We start from the raw sequence: 27,823 nt of genomic DNA on the forward strand, positions 1-27,823 counted from the left end.
GAGAAATCTTAGCTGCAGATGGAAAGAAAAAACACACTGTCTTGATATTTAAAAAAATCTAGAATTAGAAGGAGATAAATTTACGTAGCCTTTGCACCATAATAATGTGGAAAGACTTGACATAAAGCCATAAGGCTTTTTTCACAGATTCAGTTGTCTGGAAATTGTGCAATGTTGTTTAAATGGAATGACTTTTAACAGTTTGCAATAAATTTGAAAAAAAAATAAAATCATGTTTTCACCTAGGATTACACGATGGCAGTGCTAACTCCCATGCAATTAATAGACACTCTGTACTTTGTTTGAGTGCTGAGCATTTTGCCTGGATTTTATTTAGCCATGTATCAAGGAACTGGCCGTGGGTGCAAGCTGCTGCTGCTGACTGAACTGCATTCAGAACTATTGCACCACCCCATGGGCTATGTGACAAGATCTCTAGCTAATTTAGGATTGTAACAATTTGGACATAGCGTGTTCTCTAGGAGATTGGTACCTCCTAGTCCATGTGTGCACCCTGTCTGTGGTGGGGAGGTTAGAACTAGGTGATCCTTAAGGACCCTTCCAACCTAAGCCATTCTATGATTTTAATTGACTTATGACAAAATAACTTACCTCTGTAGCATTTGTCTTTTACAAAACGAGCAGTTACTTTCCTGCAGCAGTTGTGAGATGCAGTTTGTGACTTCACAGATCGATAGGTGGAATAGGTTCTAATTTTGGCTCAGGTAATTGGCCCTTCGAGTGAAGTCTCATGTTGCAAGCATTCCTTGTAGAAGAAGGCTGGTCACTGATCTCAGGCACCTACTGAGTGTCATTTGACATGTCTCATTTTGTGGTGTGGTGTTGAGGGGGACAAAAATGCTGTCTAATGTGAGAAGCCACGAGTTTAAATCTGGAAGCGAAGTACCCGGTTACTTCTATGTATGTTTCCTGGTTTTAAACCTTTTATATAGCACGTCTTTTAGAAAAAGGGCAACGTTTGCACAGGAGGATGTGCCAAAACACTAGTAGAAGTGTAATAACTCATCTGGTGGGATGGTCAGACTTCTGCATGCTATTCTGGAATAAAATTAATCGTGTGGAAGTATAATACCTAGCATTGTTAATTCTAGATGTTTCCATTTTCTTCCCCGTAATTCTGGGTCTCTTGGTGAGATCAGCTTCAGATTTTCTTTAAAAATGCAATCTGTAAAGGTAAGAAAATCTTAAAGGATTCCATTGGAAGCTTGTGAGCGTGACCCAGTCTTTGGCATAAGAACATGGAAAGGAAAAGAAAGCAAGTATTTTAATTGGCTGGGGACAAAACGAGAAGCTGTTTGGTAACTTCAGGATATTGTATTGCTATCTGAAGCACATTACTTTGTGGGCGTGCAGGCATTTGATGGTGTGATCGTGCATGGATATGTGTTGGTTTCAAACATGCCTGGGGCCTTCTGTGACTCTTTCATTATTTTTGAGCCTTTGGCACTGAGTGTCAGTGGGGGATGTGCAGAAATGGGGAAAGCAAAAGAAGCTATATATTAGAATCTAGTAGCAAGTTTAAATTAAGCAGAAACCTCAGTATGTTATAAACTTGTAAGGCTATATATACACTATGGCATGTGGCTGGACCATAGTCATGCTCAGTAAACCACTGAATATTATAGGACAATTCATATGTTTTCTAATTCTTCCCAGAAAAGAAAAAAAAGGAATCTCGGTATGGAGCAACGTCTTATTATTCTGTTTCTACTATCAGCAGCACAGTAATTTGAACTTGCAAAAATAGCAGATTAGATATTTGCCTGAAACTACGTATGCAGTTTTGCATCTTGCTGATACTCTGGCAGGACATCACAGGGCCTGAAGGGAAGTGGGGCTGAAAGAGGCTTAGGGGAGCTACCATAGGGTAGCAAAGGTTATGGAAAAGTAGAACTTGTCATTAAATGTCCTATGAAGCATTGGCTGTTTAGGCAGTGAGGAGATGGGAAAGGAAGAAAGATGCCAATGCGGGAAGTGCACACCATGAGCATGTCTTTTTTTTGCTGAGAGGAGTCAAGGCTGACAATTCCTTTGGGGCTTTGCTTCTTAAGGATAAAGAACTTAGAACAGAAATGAAATGACTATTAGTGGTAGGTGATGTTGCCTACTTCAGAGTTGGCTACTCCTTCCAGTGGTGGAAACTTAAATACAATTTTATGGTACTGCTGTAGTAAGGTCAAAAAGGGAGTTGGAAAGCTTTGTTTTGATGTCAGATGCAAAAATAAACAGGGATCCTGTTATGTTATATGTAATCCAAAATCAGTGCACAAAGTGGTGCTGGTGTTAATAACTTTTCATGCTGTACTTCAACAAGGGATTCTTCACAAAAAAGTGAAACCTTATTTTATGTTACGGCGATGTAAATAAATCTGAATGCTTCTGAAGTCAGTGGAATTTTTGTTTACCGCTGATGCAGTTGAGGGAGGAGGTTGAAACACGATTTTTATTTCTAGGTGTAACTCAAGCTGCATTTCAAATCTTAGTGTTTTGTTTTTTTGTGTTTTTTTTTTTTTTTTTTTTTTTTTTTTTTTTTTTTGTGAAGAAGTAACCAACCTGTTGAGAAGCAGGCTGGTTACAGAGTAGGTAACACAGCTTTCGTATAGGATCAGTAGCCACCAATGATACTTTGCAGAGAGCTTGTTTGGGCTGTTCTGTCCACATAATTTTTCAGCTGTGTCCTAATACAGAAAAAACAAACAAACAAAAAAAACCACCCTAATTACAGCTGTTCTGAGAAGAGTTACTTAGCTACATGAGGGACAGGCCAAAGCCATTTAATACAGAACATTTTTCCTTATATGAAGGTCATCAGTCTGCAGGATATTTTTGTCTAATGGTCTACAGATTGTTTGGGTTGTTTCTTTTGTAATATATCATACAAGCTTGAGTTTCAGTTCTTGCTTGATTGTGTGAATACCCATGTAGACGTAAATACATTTAGGCTGGAGCAGCAAAATAGACATTACTCACAGGAATCCTACTTGTGTAAAGTCACAGAGAAAGATCACCTGTGTCCTCAGAATGTGGGATTGCCAAGTTTGAAATTTGGGAGACATGTTTGTTTTGGTAAATAGAAGGCTTGACCTGATTTCTAGTACTTTTCTTAAGAGGAGGAGGGAGAAAGCTACAGAAAGCAGGGAGATGCATGAAGCCAGAGGCTGGGAATCTCACAGCAGGCTTATGGCATTACTTCAATTGGGTGTGTCTAGCTGATGGTGAGGATGGCAAACAGCCACCTTTTTTGGCATGGACAGATAAGTTGGTCTTTAGCTTGACTGATATACATATGTATCAGAAGAGAAAAATATTTGTTGTTTTTTTGCACTATTTATGGTTTAAATATCATAAATGCATGGTTGAAATGGAGGAAATATAGGAGCTGCTCTGGAAGCAATGCTTCCTGTTTTATAATCTCATGATGTCAGAGGTGGTATGACAGTAAAGACTGAACCTTTTCCCCAGTATTCTGTTACACTTTGTTGCTGTGCAACAGAAGGCAGCAGAGGGGCAGTCTGACCAAATGGCATCTGACACGGAAGGGTCTATGAAGCAAAGGTGTGTCACTGAGTTCCTCCATGTAGAGAAAATGGGTCCCCAGTGATGTTCGTTGATGCTTGCTGAATGTTTCTGGAGACCAGGCAGTGGATGTGGGCACAGTGAGGCAGTGATGGTGCATTTCTGCAGTAGTAACAGCAATGTGAAAGGCAAGCCATGTTCCAGATGGCCATGCAGATTTTTACAAGAGTGACATGCAGGCTTTTGTTCACTGCTAGTGAAAAAGCATAGCTAATGATGGTGACTGTGTTGAAAAATAATGTTTTGTGGATGAAAATCTGTTCTGTTAAATAGTGTTGTTGTGCTCTTTGTAGTTGCTGTAGTTTCCGTGCAAATAAATAGGAGGCATTACTTTCAGAGCAACCTATGTGCAGTACTTTTTTAATTTTTTCAGTGAACGTGTTAGAAATATTACTTGAATTTAAGATTCATAGATTTTTGTGAAGGAGGATTTTTGTGAGGCTTCCATGTGAGATTTGGGTTCCCTGTGTAGCAGCATCCATAAATCAAGACAGTGCTTTCTTTCCTTTGGAAGTGAAGGTGTTAGGTTTGTAAAGCTTGGGGTGGTTAGTACTTGTCTGTAGACCTGTAAACGGTGCATAAATTCACAAGATTTTTCTTTGATTCACTATTTTTTTCCCATTTATTAACAAGGTGGTTATGAGGGACCATTCATCAGAGGCTTTAGAAGTCATGGGAGATTTATGATGTCATATGATGTCATTACAGCAGTGTGCTGCATTGTAAAACTTCAGAGCAACCACTGCGTACCAGAGTGAATAATGGAGCATTCATTCACTTCTACCAAATCCCAGCATAAAATATTCCACAGGCTCTCTTAAAACAGAAACTCTACCCAAAGGAGCACGTAGGGTGAAGTTAGGCCCCGGAGGGTGCAACCCGAGTACAACGCAGGCAGTCGTAGATGCTTGAATTCCCAGCAGTTCCGGTGCTAAGGCTGCCCAAAAGCTGGAGCCTCTCTGAGGCAAAATCCCTTCTGAAGGAAGTGGCTGAAAAAATCTTGGCTGGCTCATGAGGAGCTTGTGAGAACGAGTACTGGAGGCCAATTTCTGCCCTGTTACACCATCCCAAGTCTGGAATGGTGCCAGGGACGAGTGCTTTCCCTGCTGTGACTGGGCTGGAGGGAGCACAGCTCGGAGGGGTCGAAGCAACCAGTGACTCTACTCTAAACCACACATAAAATGAGTTTAGCAATCTTGGACTGTTGAACAATGATTCATTTTATAATATGACCACAAAATGTAGCTGACTTGGTAATGATTGCTTCAAACAGCTCGAGAAACTGAATGAGGAAGGAGTCAAGATTATCCTTAGCCCTACTCAGTGTCCTTGTAGGGCTGGAGGTCAAGGCTTCCCGGCACAGCTTCTGCCTGGACAGGCAAGGGTGAGCTCTGCCTGTATTACAGGCGAACAAAGGTCTCATTCTCCGGTGGTAAGCAGGCCTTAGCAGCCACCGCTGCATGATGATGCTTAGAGCTAAGTGAAAGGAAATGTTAAGCGTGCTGTGTGTTTCTTGTTCAGGGTGTTAACAACTGTATGGCAAAACCTCCTATAGTAGTATATGATGAAGAGCCAGAAAGGTACAAGCAAACTTCTGCAGTCATCCTTTCATATCTGTGATCACATCCAAACTTGACAGCACTGTCATTTCATTTTGCCGAGGAGTGTGGCAGCCCTTGAAGTGCGATTTCTTGGTTTTCTGTTCCATCTCACAGGGTAGAAAAGATCCATTGCGCCCTGTCCTGTTTTAAAACAAACCACACTGAAGTGTACAGGCCTGCTCAGAGCCCCTCTTTTTATAGACTACTGCCATTTGTTGTAAGGGTTGCCATGGCAAACAAGGGCAGAAAATCCTATCTTGCTGTTCAAGTGAAATACTTAGAAATCGTAAGGAGACAGATTTTGAGAATATAAATTAATTAAATGGCAGTAATTGCATTATCGCACTATCTTGCCAGGGAAATAGCTATTCCTGTGAGTCTATTACTGTGCTAGGTCTTGGAGCAGAGTGTAATTTTTTTTAAAGTGTTTCAGATTTTCCAAATATGGCTTTATGATTTTATTCTAACTACTGGTAAACAGCTGCTTAACCCAGCAAAAGTGGTCATCATCCTGTATGCTTGAGTTGTAAAGGTTGTAGGAAGTACTTACAGTTTGGGCTTAAGTTGTCAGAAGTAAATAACTAAGCTGACAGAGCGGGCCACTGTAACTGCTTGGTAGCTTGTCCTGTTGGGATCAGCGTCTTTGGACTGGGACAGGAGACGTTAGGTTTCTCCCAGATAGCAGACCTGCAGCTGTCTGGTGTGTGTTTTGTTCATTGACTGCTGGAGGTGCAAAGTGTCAGGGAGGCAGCAGACATCAATAGTAAGTTTTTTCTTTTGCAAGAAAAAGAAAATACCTAAACTTGCTTTTTTCCCCGATGTCCTTACTAAAGATTTAACATTCCTGACCTTACTGTGGTACTGTCATCCTTCAAATCCCCAATGAAAGGATGAAGAGTATGCTTCAGAAAATGAACTAAAGAAGTGGGTGCTTCCTAGCATATTTTTAGTCTGATTTAACAAGCTGCTCAGAAATATCTCTTGCTTTTGGAGCTGAAAGCATGCAGTTCTATATCTTTACATCAATAGTAGCTATTCATTAGAGTATTTCCTTGCATTTTTAAGTGGGTCTACGTTATGTCCCTTTTATTAAAGTCTGGGAGGAAATGAAGACTGAAATGCCCACTTTGCCAGTCTGAAAGAGAAATTTGTATATTAAAGGAGAAAGAGATCAAGATAGTAGTATATAGGAAAAGAAGTAAAATAAGGATTCAGTAAATATGTTATGTGGAGCCTTACTCGGTTGGCTCAGTGAGTGACATCTTTCCATGAGGTGGGGCAGATGCTTGGCATTCCTTGAGCATCCTTGATCTTTGCTCGCTTCGTCTGGGCACCGGTGAAGCCAACTTCTGGCTGGTTGAATGTGTGCGTGGGTCATCGGCTGTGCACTCATTATGCCAATATTGGTGGTCCTAGGAATTGCCTACCTGCTGTTCACTTTTGTCTGCACATAAGAACTGGGTGGTAAGAGCCCAGGTTTAATGCCTACATCAAGGTTTAGGAGCTCTTGAATCTTCTCAGTTTTGCCACTGCCTGTTTGTCTTTAAGTATTCACCTTTAGCTGGTGCTAGTAGTACAGCTTGGTTAAGTTAGTTGCACTGGTGAGAAAAGTTAAATATGTATTCTGTTAAACTTCCAGAGTTCATTTTAGTGCACTGAGAGTGTCATCTTGTACATTCCACTTATGTTCCTGAGTAGGCAGTAGGCTGTTCTGTGCGTCCAAGGAATGTAATGTAACAAAGCTTTTATGTTGTGCATTGACTTGATATTTCTGGGAGGGGATACAGCAACTTCCCAAATGTTTGTAAGTAGCTCAAGTCAGCATCCTCGTGTGGAACTGACAAAGTCTGCTTCAGGATGCTTTTGATGTGTCGCAGTTGCCTGCTACCTGTTAGACTGAGGTATTTGTAGTGATATCAGTGTTCAACTCTGTTTTACAAAGAGAAAGATGCCTCTTCTGGAAAGCTGAGCCGACATTGTTCCTATTTAATATTACTTGAATCCACTGGTTTTCCCTGTATTTTGCATAGAATTATTCTTATTATGTTTATCACTATTCAGTTGGGAGGTTTTTCACTGTATTATCTGTGCTAAAATAATTTCATGTTCAAGGCTAAAATTCAGTAATTTTGAATACCACGGTATTTTGATTGTTACTGGTACAGAGATCAGATGTAGATGACTGAGTGTTTTGAAAGGTAAGTTCATATCCACTTATAAGCTTTTATTACCTTTATAAAAATAACAAAGAATAATTTTTTTTTTAAAGTATGAAAAGAGTTAATTCAAACCTACTTTTCTATAAATGTTGTAATCATTCCTTATGGATAAACATATGTATAAAAACACTATAATTGCACCCACAACATTCATCCTTATTAGATGAATACACTTTTTTGTGCTAACTCTGCATGGTAAGTGAATAATTTCAATCTTAAATTCTACATTTTTCCTCTCTGGTTACAACCAAAATTATACAGATTCCCCTTGTGGAATTATATCCTCAAGTCTCTACCCCAAGGTATTTTTAAACTTTTCTCCTAAATGATGCATGTTATTTTAATTACAGAACATAACAATTATCTTGAAGCTATTGGTTGTTTTGTCAGTTTGAGGAGCCACTTAAGTCCTTTTCTTCTCACAATTAACAAAATAATTGTTTCAAAGGCGGGCTGTGATATGAACCCCGATCAAATACTAGCAGGCTTGTCATTATTGTGGCAGGGGAAAGCAAAGGAGCAGGTCTCTCCATGGGTGCAACCATCAGAAAGAAATGGGTAGCTGTATTTCTTTTGGCAGGCAGAAGCTGTCGTGAGCCCAAAGACCCAGCCAAAGCCCAGTGAGCTTTGAGTTGACTCAAGCCTTTTATCAAATGTTTTTGTGAACACTTGCTTTTTTTTTCCCATATTGTTTTAATTATGCTTCTCAGTGTCGTGAGAGAGACACTAGACTTACTCTGTTTCGGGCTTATTTGTGAAAGGATTTCTCATCAGCTGATAGCCTTAATTTAAAAAAAAATCCTCATTGTTTGGGTTAAGATCTGAGCTCAGATGTGTGATCACATAAGGGAAAATTCCATGGAGATTTGAAGTGGAACATAGCCCCCTCCTTAATACTTTTGTCTAACATATGTCACTGTATTAAAAATAATTACTTTGGTTCCTTAGAGGGGAAGTAGAAGGTGTTGCTTTAAAAAAAAAAAAAACAAAAAACCACACACACACACAAAACACAAAAAGTTGGAATTCTATATTGAGACTAACAAACTCCTGAGACTGCTTTCACTTGAAAAGGATATTTTAAATTGTACCTCTTACTTGAACGTTGGCCAGTTTAATTTAGATTATTGCTTCTGACAATTAACCTCATGTTGGGCTGTGCTTGTCTCATTAGCAATGTGGCAAGTGATGAACTTGGATCCATGAAGGCTCACCCCTCACCTGGGAAACTCACCCACCAGGGCTGCGTTGCAGCTCTGACAAGTAGCAAACCCACTGAAGGACAGCTGGGGAAGGGCTGGCCTTGGGGGACTGAGCAAACACAGGAATAGCCTTATCAGATTTACTGAATACTTCTGCTGGGAGAGAAAGTTAAGCAGCAGGGCAGGCATGGGGCATGGAATTTAAAAATACATTGTTTCAGATTGATCTAGTCTTTTTTTTTTTTTTCCTCTGTCACATTTTTCCTGTTTGAGATAGATTTCAAAGGAGAAATTCTACTTAAAAAATGCAGTTTTAAAAAATGAAAAGAGAATAAAATAATAGGGAGTAAGGATGGGCCTGAATAATTAAAGAATAAAACTCTTACATTCCCTTTGACCGTAATGCTTCATCTGCCAGGAAATTATCGGTTGATTTGTTTTTCTTGTAAGCAAAAACAGTTATGCAAGTTGTGGTTTCATGAACTGACCGCCCCCCCTTTCTCTCTTGGATTTTCGTCCACTAAAGCAAAATATCCGTTATTTCCAGAGTCCACTCATCTGTGCTACGCAGGGAGTATTCAGAAAAACTGTTGTCTTTTGAGGGTGGTTTTAGGAGCAAAAGGATTGTAGGTAACTTTTGCAATAGAAGTAATGACTTTGCCAACTTCGTGTGTCTGAAGACTTGTTGTTCAAATACCATCAGAGCATGACTGCTTATGTTCAAGCTCTGAGATAAAATACAAAGAATTTTCTGGCGTTACTTGGAGAAAAAAATGAAAAGAAACTCTAATTTGCTTTCTAAAATATTTTTTCCTTTGGATTTACTTTGTGTTTTATTGTATCTGCTCCCTACAAGTACTTTACTACTTCTGCTATGAAAATCAGTAAAAGGAGTATGACTTAAACAGACTGCTTTATTCTCTCCCATTATATGGCTATGTATATAATATTTGCAGCCACTTCAAAGGCATTATCCGTGTTCTATAGAAATAATTATTCCACCAAGTGTTTAATAATGTGTATGTAAAACTGATCGATAAGAGACTACCTGAAGAAAGATTTGCCATGGCAGTTAAGAGGGTTATTATAGTGGAAAAATGAAATATTTTTTTCTCTTTGGCTGCAGGGAGAGATGGCAGCCAGCCTGTGAAATGTGTAGTTCATATGCGTGTGGACAGCTAACACTGAGGTGCAAATGTGTCCGGCAGGCACCACCAGGGCTGCCTTGGGATATCCTAGAGAAGCTGGGCCTTGCCCATTGGTGCCCCAACATAGGTTGAAATGGCCTGGTGGCAGGGACCTGGGCACATCAGAGAGGGCTTTTGGGGAGCAGGCATCCCTCGCTCATCCCAGCAGGCCAAAATCATTGCCATCTTTAGTGATGTCTTCTTCTTGTTATTTTTGATTTGGATAACATGCATGGGAATGTAGATGGGAAGAGAAGTCATGACTCAGGCAGAAGTGAAAGTAAGTTATTGTCTTGGGGTAGGAAGGGAGGATGTTAGAGGTTTGCGGTCTGTAGATCTTGTAGTCTGTAGAGCTTGTTGGTGGCTGGCCATTGTTCCAAGACGAAGAGAGTGGCATGGGTGAGAGGTCAGAGGCGGCAGGGATGTGGCCCCGGGGTGGGTGGCAGCAGGAACTGACTGGCCAAGCTGCTGCCCTGTGGGAATCTTGTCTGAGGTTCAAAGCATCTTATGGGCTGTTCTAGCAGGAGAGAACACCTATTGATGTATTTGTAAGCTAAAAATGAAAAAGTGTTTGCTTCTTACAAGAGACCTAAAGGACTGGCAACAAAATGGAGATAATTTTCTAGCTGAGGAAGTGGATGGTGACATATTCTGTCGCCTGAGGTCTAGAAAGAGTGTGTGTCCTATCAGCCTGGCACATCTACCTATTTCTTGTGATATTTTGGTTCTGCAAATTCCCTTCCCACTCTGGCAGAAAACAACTCAGCCATAATAATAGTGTAACTTTGTAATTCTAACAAGATTTTCCTAAAGTTTGAGTGGTGACATCTTGATATATTTGCTAATATTGTCCTTCATTATAGAATTTACTCAAAAGATGACATGAGAATCCTCTTAAATAATTTAAGTATGACACGAGACACAGCTAATACACTGTGAAGCCTTTTGTATTCTACGTACCTGGATGAAAGCTGCTAAGGCCTTTGTGTCTTTGGTACCTCTGATTTGTGACTGCTTAGAGCTTATGTTACCACGGCAAGAAGACAGAGTATCTCCATTGCAAACTGTTATAGTTTCTATCAATTAACAGTGTTCTTTAGATGTTCCCAGGTGTGGGACCTCCAGATCTTCAGTTCTCCACTTTAGATATGCAGCCTTGGAATAGAGGAGGTAACAGCAAGGCCAGTATTTTGGAACACCAGCAACAAAATCGCTCTTCTAGAATCACAGAATCATAGCATTGCTCAGGTTGGAAAAGACTTTAAAGACCATCAAGTCCAACCGCAACCTGTCCTAACTCTAACAACCCTCTGCTAAATCATGTCCCTCAGCTTCTCTGGGGAGATCGGGTAGAACTTCATTTACAGCAAGATTTGATTAAACAGCTTCAAAACTTCTTTGTAAGCAACATGTTAAGTCTAGAAAAGTGTATCTAAAGAAGCCATTTCCCACAATATCTTATAGGTTCATCCACTGCTTACCAATTTTATTGAATATTTAAAATAGTTTTCTCCTCTGTTACGCTTTTCACACTGTGACACTATTTTTTATCTAGAAGGTGGTGTTGCCAGGTCACACTGACTGGGATCCTTGTTGCAAGAGCTTTTCAAATTAGTTATACTGTAATAAACTGTAAACCAAGGCCATGATCTGGAGAACATAAAAGCTGTTTTAGTGATGATGGGCTCTCTGATGGAATTTTCATGCCCTGTAAACTCAAATGTGAAATGGAAAGAGGTGAGTAGTTCTGAGGCAGCAGATATTTCTATGTGGACAAGATCTGGTGACAAGCAATGCAGTGGTCTTGACCCCACAGTTCTGCTGATCAAGAAAGCATGCAGAAAAGCTCAAATTAACGAAGAAAGGCCTGTTGTCTGAGCTGCAGACCTGAAGTGCTGGAACAACCTCTTCACATACATTTCTCTCTCTCTGTGTCTCTCTTTTTTTGCCCCTGTACTAATCAGAAACAAGTTTTGACTTGTTTTGATGTGTGAATTATTTTAATGTTTCAGGTATCCCAGAATTTCTGGATAAATCTTTAGTAACAAGGTTTCTACTTGCTCAGAAATCTGCCGTTCTTTGTCATTTATACCTGTCTTGAGGCACGCAGTAGGGAACAACTGATAATATTTACTCCCAAATGAACAGCAGACTTTGGGGAAGTAAAATAGACTTCCATTACGATGCAGATACCCCCAGTACAACCCACATCCCATCGCCTGAGTGAGTGCCAAGAGCAGGGAATAGATACTGGCTGTGGGAAATGACTGTGTCGGCAGAAACCAGATTGAGGCTTTTCCTCAAGGGTGACCTTTGAAATCAATCAGATTGTGAAAACGATAAACCTCCCAAAGCTTCCTCTTCGTTTTGTGCTTGCTGTGCCTGTAGTGCTCCCTCAGTGCTGAAGTTTACTCTGGTTTCTTGTATGCAAGAGGAGAGTGAATATGTTTGGGTTATTGGAGAGTTGTTCAGCTGTGTGTTCAGGAGTCCATGCGCGTGCAGTGTTTTCTTCTTTCCATATAAGACTTTGGGAAGTATTTGTGTCTTATTGTGAGTATTATCTGCGGTGTTGTTAGCTAAAATCCTCAGTCAGTTACTTTGTATTTGTCAAGTGGAAATAACTGGCAGCAACATTATGATTGTATGTTATGGTAGAATGGCGTATTTGGTAAATCCCAGAGATTCTCCAGTATTGGTGCCAGATTCTGAATAGGGCATCATTCCAGTGTATCTGTATTTAGTATTCCCCGGAACCGTGGTCAGGCCTCTGTATTCCCTTCTACTTAGAAGTGTAGAGGCTGTGTTGGTCCGAGACACCCAGAACTTTGGGAGAGGACTAGAAGTGACAGTTGTTTCGCCTGTTTCACTTGAGATAGCTCTGTCACTTAGCCCTTCCCATTTGAACGTAAGATGTAGTTCAGGAAAGAGAAAGAAGTGGTGGGAGCACTGAGCTCTGCAGGAATAGGATTCTGATACAGAAGTTGGTTTCGTACGAGAGTTTTGGTATTAATTACCAGTTTATTTCTCCAGAATACCCATCACTGGGCCTGTTGTGATAACCTGTGTCTCTGGGTGTCTGCAATGCCACAGTAGAAGAGGCCTGAGGGTGCTGGTGTGTTGTCTTTAAGTCAATTCTTTGAAAGGGTAGATAACAGCAGAATAAGGGGAAATGCTTTTAAGTTAAGGGGGGGAAGATTTAGGTTGGACGTCAGGGGGAAGTTCTGTACAAAGAGAGTGGTGAAGTGCTAGAACAGGCTGCCCAGAGAGGTTGTGGATGCCCCGTCCCTGGAGGTGTTCAAGGCCAGGTTGGATGGGGCCCTGGGCAGCCTGGTCTAGTATTGAATGGGGAGGTTGGTGGCCCTGCATATGGCAGAGGGGTTGGAGATTTGTGATCTTGAGGTCCCTTCCAACCCTGGCCATTCTGTGATTCACGGTGGGCATGAAGCACTGACAGCTGCTTCCTAGGGGATGAGTCCCAGGAGGTACTAGAGCTCTTTACTCTCATGTAGCTGTTGATGGTGCCACTAGTGCTTGAGACTTCATTGAGGCTTGCAGTGTCAGTTAAAGTCTTTTAAACTTCACAGCTTTTAATTACTGTGATTTCTTGGTAATCTTAACTGCTACATAAAGAAGCACTAAACTTCTGGAAATATTTTAAAGTATGATTTCCCTGTGCTTAAGGTTTCAGGTACAAAGTGTCAAGAACTCTTTCTAGTCTTTTCCAAGTTCATTGAATTTATATTTGAAAACAAAAAAACAAAACTTCTTTGACTCTTTTACTCACAAATTAATGTGAGGGTGGAAATGCTAACAGGGTATAAGGAGGATCTTGTGGCTTTGTAAGGAAATAGATTCAGTTCTAGGAAGATGTGGGCTAAGAAAACAAATCTGGGTTCATCTCAGCATGATGTGGGCTTATCTACGGTATAAGGGGAAACTCTTCAAGTCTACTAACAGTTCCTGCTCACTCTGAGTCATCTCCTCTAGCGCTGAAGGATAGTCATTTTTTTTTTTCTTTTGTTTTCTGCTGGTGGGAAGTTTAGCATTGTTTGGTAACCAGCACAGCTTTATTTAAACTTATCAGAAATGCAGAGTTTTGCTCATCGCTGGAATGAAAGAGGGGGATGAGGAACTTCAGAATCAGGTTATTGAGAGAAATGGATGTCAGTAATGGAAGAATTTGTATTGAGCTTAATGTCATATATCTGAACTTACAATGCTGCTCCAGTTAGAGACTAGTATTTTGAAATGAAAGATTGCAACCTTAAAGATAATATTCCTTGTCTTTCTCTAGTAGGTCAAATTGTAAAGGAAGGGTAAAATTTGATCCTTTGCTTCTTACCTCTTTGTGAGCTATGAAGAAGGCCTTGGCCTGAAGGTGAACAAACCTTCAGTCTCTGGTATACTGCTCATCTTAAATATATGTATGCATGTGTGTTTACATATAGGTAATCTTGCTTCCATATATTTTATTGTTTTAATATAAAAAATACTGAAATACAAGGCTTGTCTTTCTTGTTAACCTGCTTCATGGTGAAGCCAGTTCTTAGCCAAGTGTTGCTAGAGACTCTAGAAGTAAGCCCACGGACATTTGCTTTTACTCTGAATAATACAGCTCTAGAGAGGAAAAGAGTTCTGAGTCAGATTGCAGAGGTAACAGCAACCAAATTTTCACGTGTTGCGTTTATGTTAAATTAGTGGAGGCAACTGTTCTTCGGGGTTTCCAGCTGAAATCTTCAATCCCGCTTTTTCCTCAGCAATTCATGTTTTCCCACCCTGCTAGTTAGATTCTGTCCTACCAGTCATTCTGTTGTTCTTGAGTTTTTTGTGGAAGTCAAGAACTGAATGCATAGTGGGAGGAAAAAAAAGACAAGGCAAGCCAGAAGTAGTAATTTTGCAAAAAGCCGTTCTGGTAGTTCTGTATACAGTGTAAGGAAAACCCCTCAAAACCACAAATTTTAAACTAAGAAGATTAAGCTGTTAAACTGTATAGGCCAAAATATGAATCTGCATTTAGTTTAGGGGTTTGTCTGTGCAGCATAGCATGCTGTGTCTCCTTATTTTTTCTTTGGACTTTAGACCCATGAATTTTCAAATCTACTTGTAGTTGATTCAACACAAAAATGGTTGGCTACTGTATTTCTACAGTCTGAGCCAGATTTCTGTGCTCTCTGTAGTTGTGTTACTGTGAGTAGGCAGGATATTCAGATTTGTACAAGGCCAAACAATGTCCGCAGGCTTAATTCTAAGCGTATTAGCCACTACAATGCCCTATTAGCAATGCTTTTTTATAACCTTTAAAATGTGTTTTATTAATTCATTTTCAGTGCCATGTTACTGTGCTGTTTTTCCTGCTCAGTGGGCTGCCTTGCTATGTGGAGTGCAAAGGCGAGCAATGAAGCTGGGTGAATTGAAGTGGTCGGGGGGGGGGCACTTAAATCATTTTAAAAACAGATACAGGTTTGCTCTAAAGAAGGAAAACATTTTCTGGATCTCTCTCTCTCTGCCATTTGAAAGCCACACAGTGCACAGTCCAAGAAAGGTTTCTTGAGGGGGGGGACTGAAAATGATCAAATGATCTCAGAGGTTGTCTGCACAGCTGCCTTGTTCCTCAGCCCGAGGCACGTTTGTGGTGATTGTGTTATGCCGGATATTAAGAAGGTTAGAAAGCAAACCTCTCATGTGAAGTTCTAGTCTGTTCATGTGTGCTCTACCTCTTGTAGATCATGAGGTGGCTACGCAGTTACTGAGTCCAGAATTTTGGGCTAAATGATCCAGGCATCATTTATTGCTGTTAAACAGGCATACTGTGCAGAAGAGAAAAGCATCGACTGTTGAGTACGCTTGTGTTCATGTTTCTTAGTAACTGAGGCAAATATGTTAAAGTTCCAGTTTTCAACCTGCAAGGCTGAAATAGTAAACATTGCAGGTCCCCAGCAGCCTGTGTTGGCTCTCTAGGAGGCAATGAAACATACACAGGACTTGTGGTCTTGGCGCCAGGCGGGGTGGCAGAGAAGCAGCCAGTGTTTGTCCAGCGAGGCTGAAACTCAATGGGAGGCAGCTGTTCTCCAAAATAAAAGGAAGAGTGAAGGAAAGAGAGAATGGTTTTGAGACAGCAAAGCAAACTTCCATGCATGGGAACAGCTGAAGAGAGCTCTATGACCAGGGAATTGCCCGAGTTGTGTTGCTCATGAATTTTGCAGGCATTCAGCAGACACTGGTTCCTGGCAGGAGGTGTGGAGCTGAGCAAGCTCAAGTGTTCCCAGGTTTGAGCTGGGAAGAGTCTTGCTGTAAGAATGGAGGTGGCCCAAATGACAAAGATTTCATGCAGAAATGGAACATGTGCCACGCGTTGGGCTTTATGTGGAGATGATGTTAGTGAAGGAGTGGGTACTGCAACCCTACAGGTACTGGGGTTATTGAATAATACTGCTGAGGAAGTTGCACTGTCATAATGGTGGAGGGCAAAGCTGAGCTTTGGAGGGACAGCGTTATGAAATGCATTCGCTGAAAGCTGCTTATTGTCCTGGACACAGTAGCTTTTCTGTCATGAGTTTTGATGACCAAAAAGACTTTTTTTTTTTTTTAATGCTATAGAAGTGATGCTTAGAGGAGTGGTTCTATTTCTCAGGAAAAAATTAAAAAAAAAAAAAAAATTAAAAATTGAGGTATTACTTCCCTTTATACAGGTATTATTTCTTGCTGTCCAAGGTAAGTACAGACTGATCCCCAAAATAGAGAAAGAGAAACGTTATGCTTGACTAAATGCTTTTCCTCAATGGTGATTGCAGTTTTAAAAAGCACATAGGAAAGGATTTTAAAAAAAATACTGTTTGGTATTATTTTGTACCTCTTTTTGTTCATTACCCTCCTGTATATTCATAGTGTTCATAATCTATTACATAATTTATAAAAAAGGCTTTTGGCTTCTTTTTTTTTTTTTTCATTTCTTTACCAATTATTGGCTGTTTTTCAAACAGAATAGGGGGTTGGAAAATTAAATAAAGACTTCCAAAATAACATGCTTCAGAAACATTTATTTAATTTGTGAGTGCATTCTGTTCTCTCTCCCCCTACCTCCCTCCACTTTTTTTTTTTTTTTTTAAAGAAGATCTGTATTAATTTAGTTTGGTAACTTAGTGCCTATATTAAATTAATCTAATAAAAGTCAGAGTCCTCACATAACATTTCCCAAATGTGAAGCAGCATCTATTACATGAGGCACAATCTTTATACAGTAAAATGTGAATCTGATATGTAAAATTACAAGGCTGTTTGGTGTACGTTATTTAAGTCAAATGCTGGAGTACAGTCAAGCTGGAGGAAAGGAATGAGCAATGCTACCATTCAAAACATTAAAAACTCAAACCAAGCTTCACATATCAAAGCAGTTTGTATTTGTGAAAGTATTCTAAAGTTCAGCAGTTAAACCTTGAAACACTAGCTCTTTCTGTTGACAGTTACTCATACCCGTGTTTCTGTAAACATTTCAATATATAATCATGAGTATATCATCTGTATTAAAACCTGCATATTGCTATAGATCTGAATTCAGAAAGGCTAGATGAGTGTACTTAAATTGACCAACCCATTGCATTGTTGTGGCACAATTTCATTCAGTAAGCCCCCTTTTTTTGTACACGTGGTTTATGACTGTTTTAAAAACAGCAATAGAAAACATCTCTGTGCAAGTGGCCTTGTGCTGCCAGAGCTGTAGGTGGCTCAGCCGTGCCTTTCCCTTGGTGAAGGTCATCCTTTTGTGCAGAGCCCTAAAGTTACGTGAGCTGGGATGGAGTGTGGGTGTTCCCGCTGATTTGTGTGTGTGTACATCACAGTGTAATCACATAGTTTATTCCTGTTCTCCCACTTAAATATTTATTATGGTCTTAAATGAGGAGAAGGGGGCTTCTTTTGTATTGGCATAAACATAGGATTATGCTCACTGTGTGCTTTCAATCACTAAATCACTGATATGTCAATTGACATAACACAGTCTACCTCACAGGGATGTTGCAGGGCTTAATTAATTAATGTTTTTAGAGGGCTTCAGGATTCTGTGATGAAAGGCGCTTTAGAAGTGCAGAGGAGGATTATGCTGATGATTTTTCCCATCTATTACCCCAATATGCCACTGATTGAAATTCAGTAGAAGAGTATGGGCTCCCCTATAATGGCAGGGAAAGGCAGAATAATATTTTAAAAATTATCATAAGAACTGGGAAAGGCAACTCAAGAATACAATTACGTAATACAAAAATTAATGTGGTCTCTTTTTTTTTTTTAATTGCTCCTGTTGCTTTTTTTCCCTCCTTTTTGCTTGAAAATTCATTCCCTTTGCTGGATTAACAATAATAAGTACAAATTACGCCTTTATTGTCGTTACAGTTTGATGATGTATTACAGCCAGGACACAGGTTAGAAACACAGGCTGAATTATTATGTACTGCAGGGTAGTGATTTCCTGCAAACTGATTTATGGGTAAATAATTTGATGTACTTATTACACGGGACAGGGCAGCTTTAAATTTCTGTAACAAAGTGCAGCTGAACAAAAGAAAATCACTTGCTACAGTATAGGGGCAAGACAAATCTAAAGAGAAACAGGTCTAATCAGTGTCAAACCCCTTGTCTTGCAGGGAACCCTGTCAGCAGTGGTTGGTAGGTAAACAGCTTAGTTATCCAGGGGCAGGGATCTTGCCGGGTGTTTAATTGAGGTCTTTTGTTTGGAGCTGTAGATTAATCAGAAGTGTTTGGATACTAAATCCAAGCTGTAGTTTCTTCCGAGCTCCAGTTGTGTTTTATAAGAGCTCTGTTGAAAACTAGGAAGTTTCAACTAAGACTATTTAACTGAACCTGTGGGATGGCAGCAGATGATGGTTGTGTTCTTCACCCAGCCTTGTGTTTGCAGTCAAATGCTTTCAGGTTGTGATCCTGTAACACAGTAAATTGAACTTTGGAATAGCCATAGCAACATGGGACATGGCCCTGGTCTGGTATAACACTGCCGAGTCAAATTTTCTCAAAACACTTTGAAGTGGTAAATATAGCCCAGGAGACCATATAGTGGCTTGGGCACTGCCTGCTTCCTCAGCCATTTGGAAGAGTGCTGGTTCAGGGTCAGTGAATGTGGAGCTGGAGTGTCAGAGAAGAGCTTTGCAGTACACAGTTTGCAACCTGAGTGTGCCTATTGATCTCCAAGGAGATGGACAGGCACATCCCATGTGAGTCTCAGCAGGTTACATTTGCTCATTTTTTTGGTGTTATGCATCAGGGATTCAAATGGTTTGTCAGCTTGTCTTTGACAAGTGCTTTTCTTAATCATGCTTGGTAAAGAATTGCTGTTCTCTGCAATCCCCCTTTTCTGCATTAGCCAAACACAAAATTTCTTCTTTTTCACTCTCTGTGCATACTTGGGCAAGCATCATTTATGATTCATTTTGTAGCTGTCTCCAGAAAACCGTTGAGGCAGTGGTGGTGATGCTGATATAAAATGTGCAGTTGTTGTGGATGAATTAGACAAGTGAGCTCACACAAGTGTGCCACTAGTCTGTTATGGCATGGCTGCAGGAGAGGGAGTTGCACAAATTTAACATCAGACTCCTCTGTCTTATTTTCATGTCTGCATTTTGATAAAACAAATGAGCGTGTCTTCAATGCCAGGTGAACGCATTGCTGAGATTTAAGCTTAATGAAAGATCTCTCTTTGGCAGGACATGCCATTAAAGCACTAGTAGCCAACATGAGTAGGAAATCTCTTGTAAAACACGGTCTGACAAAAATTTCATTTGAGAAAGCTGTTTGGTTTGTTTTTCATCTTCAGTTGGCTAGCTGGCCTGGGCAACAGTCAAGCACTTCTTAGTGAGTTTTTGAGAGCTGTTTTCATGTATAACCATTTCTTTACCATGTAATCTTTGGAAGTAAAGTTCAACAGATTCCCAAGAACTTGCTACGATGTAAGAATCTCAAGGGATCATTGGTACAAGAAAGAGAGTGAGACTCATTAAGAAAAGAGTTTTGTGGATTCATGAAGGATGTGCTTTCAAATTTCCTAAGCAAGCTGATCTGCTTCTGGAGCAGTAGGCTATTCACTGAAACAGACAGTGGCCTTGGCTCACTTGTGTCCTCACCCCAGAATCTCAGCTCATGATAGAGTAAAGCTCAGTTCCACTTCTTGAAGTGATTACATTAAAGCTCTGAGCTGTGCTGTATGGATTCAATGAGCAGAGCCATAAAAATGTAAGTGCTTGTAGAATGTATGCCTTGCTGCTGGGCTGTTCTCATCCGTGGGTTGCTGCTGCATTAGCAGTCCAGCAGTCCTGGAAGAGAAGGGACCTTCTTAGAGGGAAAGCTTTGGCCCACAGGCTTTAAATTCAGAGACAAGATTTCTAGCTTGCTGAGAATGGGTTTGCTCAACAAACTGGCATCATCTTCCCAAGTCTGGCCCAGGAGTTCCCTTAAATACAGTGTTGGAGCCATGAAATAAACCACCTGTAAAGTCTGCTGAGGAGCTGGATGGAAACCATGGCTTCTGGCTATCATTTGGACCAGCTTAATGTGTTCTGGAAAAAAAATAATTCACACGTCGTATCACACCGGCTGAAAAAATAGCGTACATCAGCAGTGCTGTAATGTAAAGGACTTGCAGCAGGTGTTAACATGCAGAGGCAAGGAGCATTCTGGTAACACCTGTGTTTGTCTAAATCCAGCCAAAACAATTTCCTCTCCAGTTGTAGAGGAGAATTAAGAAAAAGAAAAAGCCTACCTGACTTCCAGAAGTAGCAGACATTTGCTGTGAAGCAATTTGCACAGTATTTTCCACGATGCACTGTGGGTGTGCTTTGTTTTTGCTTTTTTTTTTTCCCCTTCCTTTTCCTTGAACTTTTTAGTTTGGGGACACCTTTGGTAACTTCAGTGCTCCCCTGCTGTCTCTTTGTCTCTCACCAGCACTGCCAGGGCCGAGCAGTTGCAGATGGAATGCTCTCTGAGTGCTTTCCTTAATTGAATGAAAAATAAATATTACCAATTTGGATGTGAGTTATGGGGCGCATATGATGCTTATTTTTTCAATTACATGAAAACTTGGCATGGTTAAACATAGGAAGCCAAGTGTTCTGTGAAGCTGGTATAGATTTCTGGGTTTTTAGGTGATTTTGCTTTAAATTATTGTATAGCAGAAGGGGATGAAGGAAGTCAGCTGCTAAACTGTATTTTCCCAGCACGTATTTCACTCGGTGGACCCTTGATGCTCATTTTATGACTAGCATACACCGTACTATATGCATTTCTTGTTGCCACCAGAGATAACATTAAGTAAACTATCCCCTTAAGAAAAACAGCTTTTCTTGGCAAGTGGAGTATGACTCAAGGAGCCAGCACTGGAGACATACGGTGCTGTGAATGAGTGCTGTGTGTTACTCTACTGGATCGGAGTCCAGGCACTATTTATACTACAGCATATTCAGCACCAGATTGTTAAATCTTAATACTGAAACAGTGCATCATTTAAATGTTTTTGTTCTGTTTATGTCCCATTTTCAAGCATTAGATATCAAGCAATACTAGCTAACTTTTTGTTGCATTTGGACAAGATCTCTGGGTGCCAAAAGTCTTCTAATCTGTTCTTGAAGCATTAGCATGCTGGTACCAGCATGTCGCATTGAAACTTTGTACCAATCAAGATTAATCATGTCTCTTCTAGCTTCTCTTAAGACCTGGTGATAGAATACCTTGCAAATCACTGTATCAACGGTAAATGTAAACAATCATATGCTGCAGAAAAGGAGTTATTCTCTAATTGTTTTCTCCTTTATGTCTATGAAAGAGGAAAAAAAAACTATTCCGTTTGAGGTATTTAAAGGTTTCAGGAGTGTGGTGTCCACTTGTGTCTGTGCAAGAAAAATTTGTATCACTGTTTCAGATGTGCTATTTGTTTTACAGTTGTCTTTTAAAGATGAGGCTAAAAGGCCTTTGTCATTTATTTTAGTTGGATTAATTCCAGAGCTGGTAAGGAACCAGTAGAAAGTAAGGTGAGGAGTGTTGTTTCTTGGCTTCATAGCATCCTTCAAGAGAATAAATAGGCAGACCTCATCCATTTGGGAAAAATGGGAGAAAAGGTGATGGGCATCTTGTGGGGCTGAGCTGAAAGAAGTTACGTGGGCAGAGCAGTGGGGCAATGGTAAACATGGTAAAAGAGAGAAGAAAAGTAATAGTTGTGATGTGTTATAAAGTACAGAACAAGGCTGAGCTGCTGTTTTCATGTAAGGTGTCATTGTGGCTTTTTTGTTTATTTGTTTGCCTTCTTCCTGGAAGTAATTCCTGGATATTAGTCATTGTTTCTGGTGTGGGCAGGCCCTCAGCAGTTGTCTAAACAGAAATAATACCTCTACACCAAACGGTTTACCATTGAAGTTTATAGTCTTTGTGATGAGCACATCCAGAGAGGTGATGATCCCTATTAGAGAATGAACAGAAGTAGAAACAGGACTTAAAACGTCCCCACTGCCCCCATGCTATTTTGGATCTATGGTCAGCAGCTTGCAAGGTTTTTTTTTGTTTTTGTTTTTGCTAAGTAAAGCAGCTATCTGCACAGTGTGACTGGCAGCTGGGAGTGAATTCCTACTTATGGATTTCCAGCGCTATCCATCTGCACTGGGAGTAACACCATTATTAGATCTTAACTGTGCTGAAAGCCCACATGTAGGTATTTTCCTGTTCAAGTCAAAACCAATGCATTTATTTGCTGAAAGGTTTCGGAGGCTACGAAGTGTGGAGTGTAGAGTATTTGAAATTTCTTCTAACTTAGAAAGGCAGTCTTTAGTGAGACGATGAAAGATGTGAAGTGGGGAAGCATTCTGCGCTTCCTTGAAGCAATTTAAGAGCCAGGAACATGTCAGCAACTCTCCACTAAGAATCTGAAGTTATTCGTTCTGTTTCCCATGGTTTGCTTGAGGATTCAGTACAAAACTTTATTTTTTTTTTTAGAATGACTGCAATAAGCCTCAAGGCACGTATTGAATCTCCTAAACAAACAAACTTATCAAAAGGTTTAGTAAACAGGTAGTAAAATGCAAAGTATGAATATTTTGTTTTCTTTCAGGAATAATCAAGCTTGGGAGGTGGAATCCCCTCCCTCTCAGTTATGTGACCGATGCACCAGATGCAACAGTAGCTGACATGCTACAAGATGTCTATCATGTTGTGACATTGAAAATCCAATTACAAAGGTAGGTGTTTCTAAACATCTGTCCTTTTCTGTTCTCTGAGCTGTTTTGTCAATACAGCATTACTATAGAGATCAGCACATCCTGTCTTCATTAATTTCTAGTCTTTTGATGACAGGGCAGGAAAAATTAAGAGAAGGGTAGGTCATCTGACAGCTATTTGGTGCATATTCTGTTTTTTTTTGTTGTTGTTGTTTTCTGAAGTAGTAATAGGGTAACAGAGGAAAGGCAGAAACTCACCTAAGAGTTTCACAATCCCTGATTTGATGGGTTCTCAAGGCCTTAATGAGTGCAAAAAATAAACACCCTGCCTTTTTCCAGGGATTGCATTGTGAAACTCAGGTCTTCTACTGCCAGTTGCTGAGACAGGAGAGGAGAGGAGCTTGCTGACATTCCTTTGTTCTCCAGTTGTCTGCCCAATGGAAAAGCAAGAAGATGAGAAAGGGATCTGTTACTGCAGCTCCATTTGGCCTTTGGAAAACATTTTCCTTTTCTGAATGCTAGTTCTGACTAGCAAAGCAAAACTTCCTAATTCTTTTATCCTTACTTGCTCTCATTTTCCCTACTCCTACATTTTTTTTTCCCCATTTTTCTCTATTGCATTCAAAAGAGTTTTTAAACAGCAACTGGTGCCTGTGAAAGGAGTTGTGGCAAGGGGAGCATTGCACTCTGTAGACGTGGTGGTAAGCTTACGTTGCACAGTCATTTGTAGCTTTATGGGCAGGATACATCAGAGGAAAGAGGCAAAAATGACACGCACTGGAATAATTTATTCAAAGCTCATTCTGAACAAAGTAAGGGTCCACTGATGGTGTATACATACCTACCAACTGTTCAGTTTACTTGGAAATTTGGAAGTATTTGGCTCTTCTCTGAAGTTAATCGCCTGAATGCCAGCATTTCCTTCCTGTTATCTCTAATGTCGATTGAGGTTTCCAGTTCCCCTTACAGACCTTTCCTTGGTTTTATATAGTTACCTCCTCTATGCTGCATCTCTTCAGCATAGTTGTGAAAGCATCTGGAGTCTATGCTTACTATAAAAGGAGTACAGTAACTCACCTCTCCAGAAGTATGAGCTACCAGGATTTCTTCTAGCCTATTGTTCTGATAGTGTTACCAGTGAGTATCAACCCAAGATCAAGGTCTCGCTTTTTATCTTCAAAGTGCCTGAAGGCCTGGATGCAGTGTAAATAGAAGACGGTCCATGACTTTGAGATAAAGATGGTCATTGACTACTTGAACACCTCAAGCACAGCTGAACTTTCAACCCTTAGGGTAAAGCCTGCCAATGTAGGTGGAAAGCGGAACCACCTCAGAGTCTGATTGGAGAGTGTGCACTAAGTCTCAAGGCGTGAATGGCAATGACAACTCTCCCCAGCTTTCTGATGTGCTTTTTAGGTCTCCCCCCATGTATGTAGACACAGCCCATGAGCTTGTTAAACTAGAGGAGACACAGTTCACATGAAGACAAAAGCTTTATTACATGTGCAATTCTTGTAAAATGAAAGTGGAATGAACTACATGTGACAGATGTTGGGCATATGGCTTAGTGTTTTTCTGAAAGGCTCTCGGATACTTCAGCGATAAGGACAGTCTAAGAACCTGTTTCAATGAAATTCATTTTTCAGATGCTGCTCAAAGCTTTGTTTCCACACAGCAAGGACCCTTACTGTTAACTGATTTTGCTAGTGACATTGTGGCATGTATGTTTATTTTTCTATCCCAGCAGGAATATCTTTGTTTTGAGAGCATGGCTCTATCCAGTCTACTCTGTGGCTTGGTCTATACAGAGTTTTTTTGCTCTCTATCAGGTCCCAGAGGAAATGGTTATGCCACATGTACATCATAGTAGAATTAGCTGCTTTTCCTGCCGTATACTGTCATAATTTTGGTTGACCTATACATCTTCTGGGAGCTGGGTGTGATGGGGAGGGGAGAGAGGAGAGAAACACCTTGGTGGACTGGCTTAGCAAGAAAGTCTCATTTCTGCTCACTGCTTAAAGGTCTGTAGCTTTGTACACAAAGCGTAAGCATCTGTGAAGGTGATGTTTCTATCTGCTTTCTACTTTCTGTTTTGACAGTTGTTCCAAGTTGGAAGACTTGCCAGCAGAGCAGTGGAACCATGCCACAGTTCGCAATGCCTTAAAGGAACTGCTCAAAGAGATGAATCAGAGCACATTAGCCAAAGAATGCCCTCTTTCACAGGTTAGTACTTTTAGAAGGCTTAGGGAAAGCCAGATTCCCAAGATCCAATATTCAGTAAAGGATTTAAGCTAAGCAATTCCTTAAGTATTTAATCACTTTATTCATTTCTTTAGAAAGGAAAAATTCCAATTAATGTGAAATAGTGTTTTTTATACCATGTTTTATTAGTGGGTCATCAGGTAGAAATTATGAATGAATTGCTTGTTTTTTTAATTCTGCAGTTCAGAGAGTCTTCATCTAGACGTTAATCTGAACGTTTTGCAATAGGAGTGATGATTATTAAATGCAAGATTTGAGTGGCTCCTTTCGACTAGCAGAGGCCTGCCTCCACAACGTAATACATGAGTAGATCTCACTAACCTCCAACTATGATAAAAAGAATATTTACTTAACAATTTTGCCCAAATTTCTAGAGAACAGTGATAAAAACCATATATTTATCTTCTAAGAAGCACAGTAATTCATAGTCTCATTCTCCATGACTGCTTTATAAATGACAGTACTGTCATGTCTAAAATGTAGGTTCCTACAGACATTGTGAGAAATATTTGTATTTCAGATTGTCATAACAAGAGATTCAAAAAATATTTGTGGCTGGGACCTCCTTGTCTCTCTCTCTCTCTCTCAAAAAAAAACCAACAAAAAAGACACAGAAAAACACTCCAGCACGCAGACAAGCAACTTGCTAGGAACAAAAATATATTACTGACCTCTAAAAACTTCATTAAAATCTTATTTGTCTATTGCATCTTTAAAAAGTCAGAATTCTGTAATTCTTGCTTGCTAAAAAATCAACTGCATTTTCTAGCCCTTATCTGATTATTTTTCTCCTATGGCTGTCTGTCTTGCAGCACACTGTATGCTCATCCTGCAATTCATGATTCAAAGCCTCTGTAAACTAAGAGAATTCTTTCTGTGTGTAACCAGCACAGATTCACCTCACTGTCTCATGATGACAACTCTAGGAAAAGCACAGGGTTACAGAGCAGAATTTGAATCTTTGCAATTGGTAGGAATTGCTTTACAGCAGAAAATGTTGCTCATCTTCCTTAGTTGTGTTGGCACTGCAGAACTGGAAGGAATAAGAAGGCTGCAAGGAAAAGCTGTGTAACTTGTCTTACTTACTAAAGGAGTCGCAGTGACTCTAGATATGCACAGAGCTTAAGCGTGTTGAATACGGAAGTATTTTTCCTTCACACAGTTTAAGTGTAATTTCTTTAAATAGAATTACCAGTGGAATATGGTCAGCTAATGATGATTGCAGCATATGGTTGTCTCTGCCCAGTCTTCTTCAATATGCAGCATAACTAAACCATGTATCATTTTATATGCAGAATTCATTTGTTGTCTAGGTCGTCTTCCTCCTGCTTTAGTTTCAAAGCCTGCCAGGTGGAAATGCTGCAGTTGGTTTACTCTCTCCATAGCCTCAGACTAAAAAATATTAATAAGACTATTGATGGCAGGACTATAGCAGCAAGAATCCTTGCCCCAGTAGTTATTTAGTGGTCAAAGCTAAATGGAGAAAGAAAATTGAACTTGTTTACTTTTAAGGATAGCTGTTACTGGCCTTGAGTAGTGACTGACCTCTGAACTGGGACTGCAAGAATGCAACATTTATTATTATTATTGCCATAGCGTTTCAATCTCTTTTGTTTTGGCTCACAAAATACAAAAGATACAATGGAAGGTTGTGTAGGAGCTGTCTATTACTATCATCTGAATATGCCTGTAATACAATTCCTTCTCCCAAATCAGTTTTAAAAAAATATCGTGCCAAATGTGAAATGTCATTACAACCCCCTTGTGGTTAATATATTATTGACAGCAGCAAATTGCAGAGTGGTCTCTCAGGAGTCGAACTGCAGAGTAAATGCTGCTGTTTTTAATGTGTTCACAGTGCCTCAAGTATAAAAGTGGAGAGGGGCAATGCAGGGAGCTCTCTCTCCCACCCGCGATGGTGCTCCATCTCTGGCTCTTGGTGCACGAGCTCTCTGTGCAGCCCAGATGGAGATTCTGATTGCCACTAATGTAATCATTCACTTTGATTTAAAATTTTTTTTTTCTTTCTGCAAGGTGTATTATGTGGCTGCAGCTTAGCTACCCATAGCATAAGGCTGCTGTTCAAACAAATAAATCCCAGTTATCCAAGCTCAGAGGAAGGAGGGTAGGTAGGGGGGAGTGTGTGCCAGAAGGAAATCCAATTACTTCAGCATTTTCATCTTTGCATAGAGACTTCTGTCTTTCCTGTATATCACATAACTCATTTCAAAACTGACCACGTGTTTTGTTGTCTTACTGGACGAAGATTTCTTGGCATGTGAACACATCCCATGTTTTTCTCCTTGAACTTACTGCACCAAATTTTCTTTATGGGAATATTTCTCAGGTTTTAGTCCAGTAAATTTTCATTTCACTTGGCCGTCATTGCCACGCACATCCCAAACACAGCATATGACTACTTCATAAAATCTATTTTTTCCTTAAGAATTTTCCCAGGAAGGATACTCATGTTTTAGAAATTTGCAATTACTCAGTGTTTTCTTTTTTGTTTTGTTTTTGTGTTTTGCTACTCTCTTCTGAATAGATATTCCC

At 40.1% G+C, this 27,823-nt stretch overlaps 1 protein-coding gene across 1 annotated transcript in view; it reads left to right on the forward strand.

The window, feature by feature from the left end:
- SATB2 (SATB homeobox 2) overlaps positions 1–27,823 on the forward strand; it is a 124,256-nt gene that overhangs the window by 30,560 nt on the left and 65,873 nt on the right. Inside the window, 2 exon segments of the mRNA XM_042874587.1 lie at positions 22,903–23,029; positions 25,108–25,231. Coding sequence (XP_042730521.1) covers positions 22,903–23,029; positions 25,108–25,231 — 251 coding nt within the window.

This window comes from Lagopus leucura, unplaced genomic scaffold, assembly GCF_019238085.1.
Source record: "Lagopus leucura isolate 7727_CA_CO unplaced genomic scaffold, USGS_WTPT01 Super-Scaffold_100012, whole genome shotgun sequence".
NCBI classification, from domain to species: domain Eukaryota; kingdom Metazoa; phylum Chordata; class Aves; order Galliformes; family Phasianidae; genus Lagopus; species Lagopus leucura.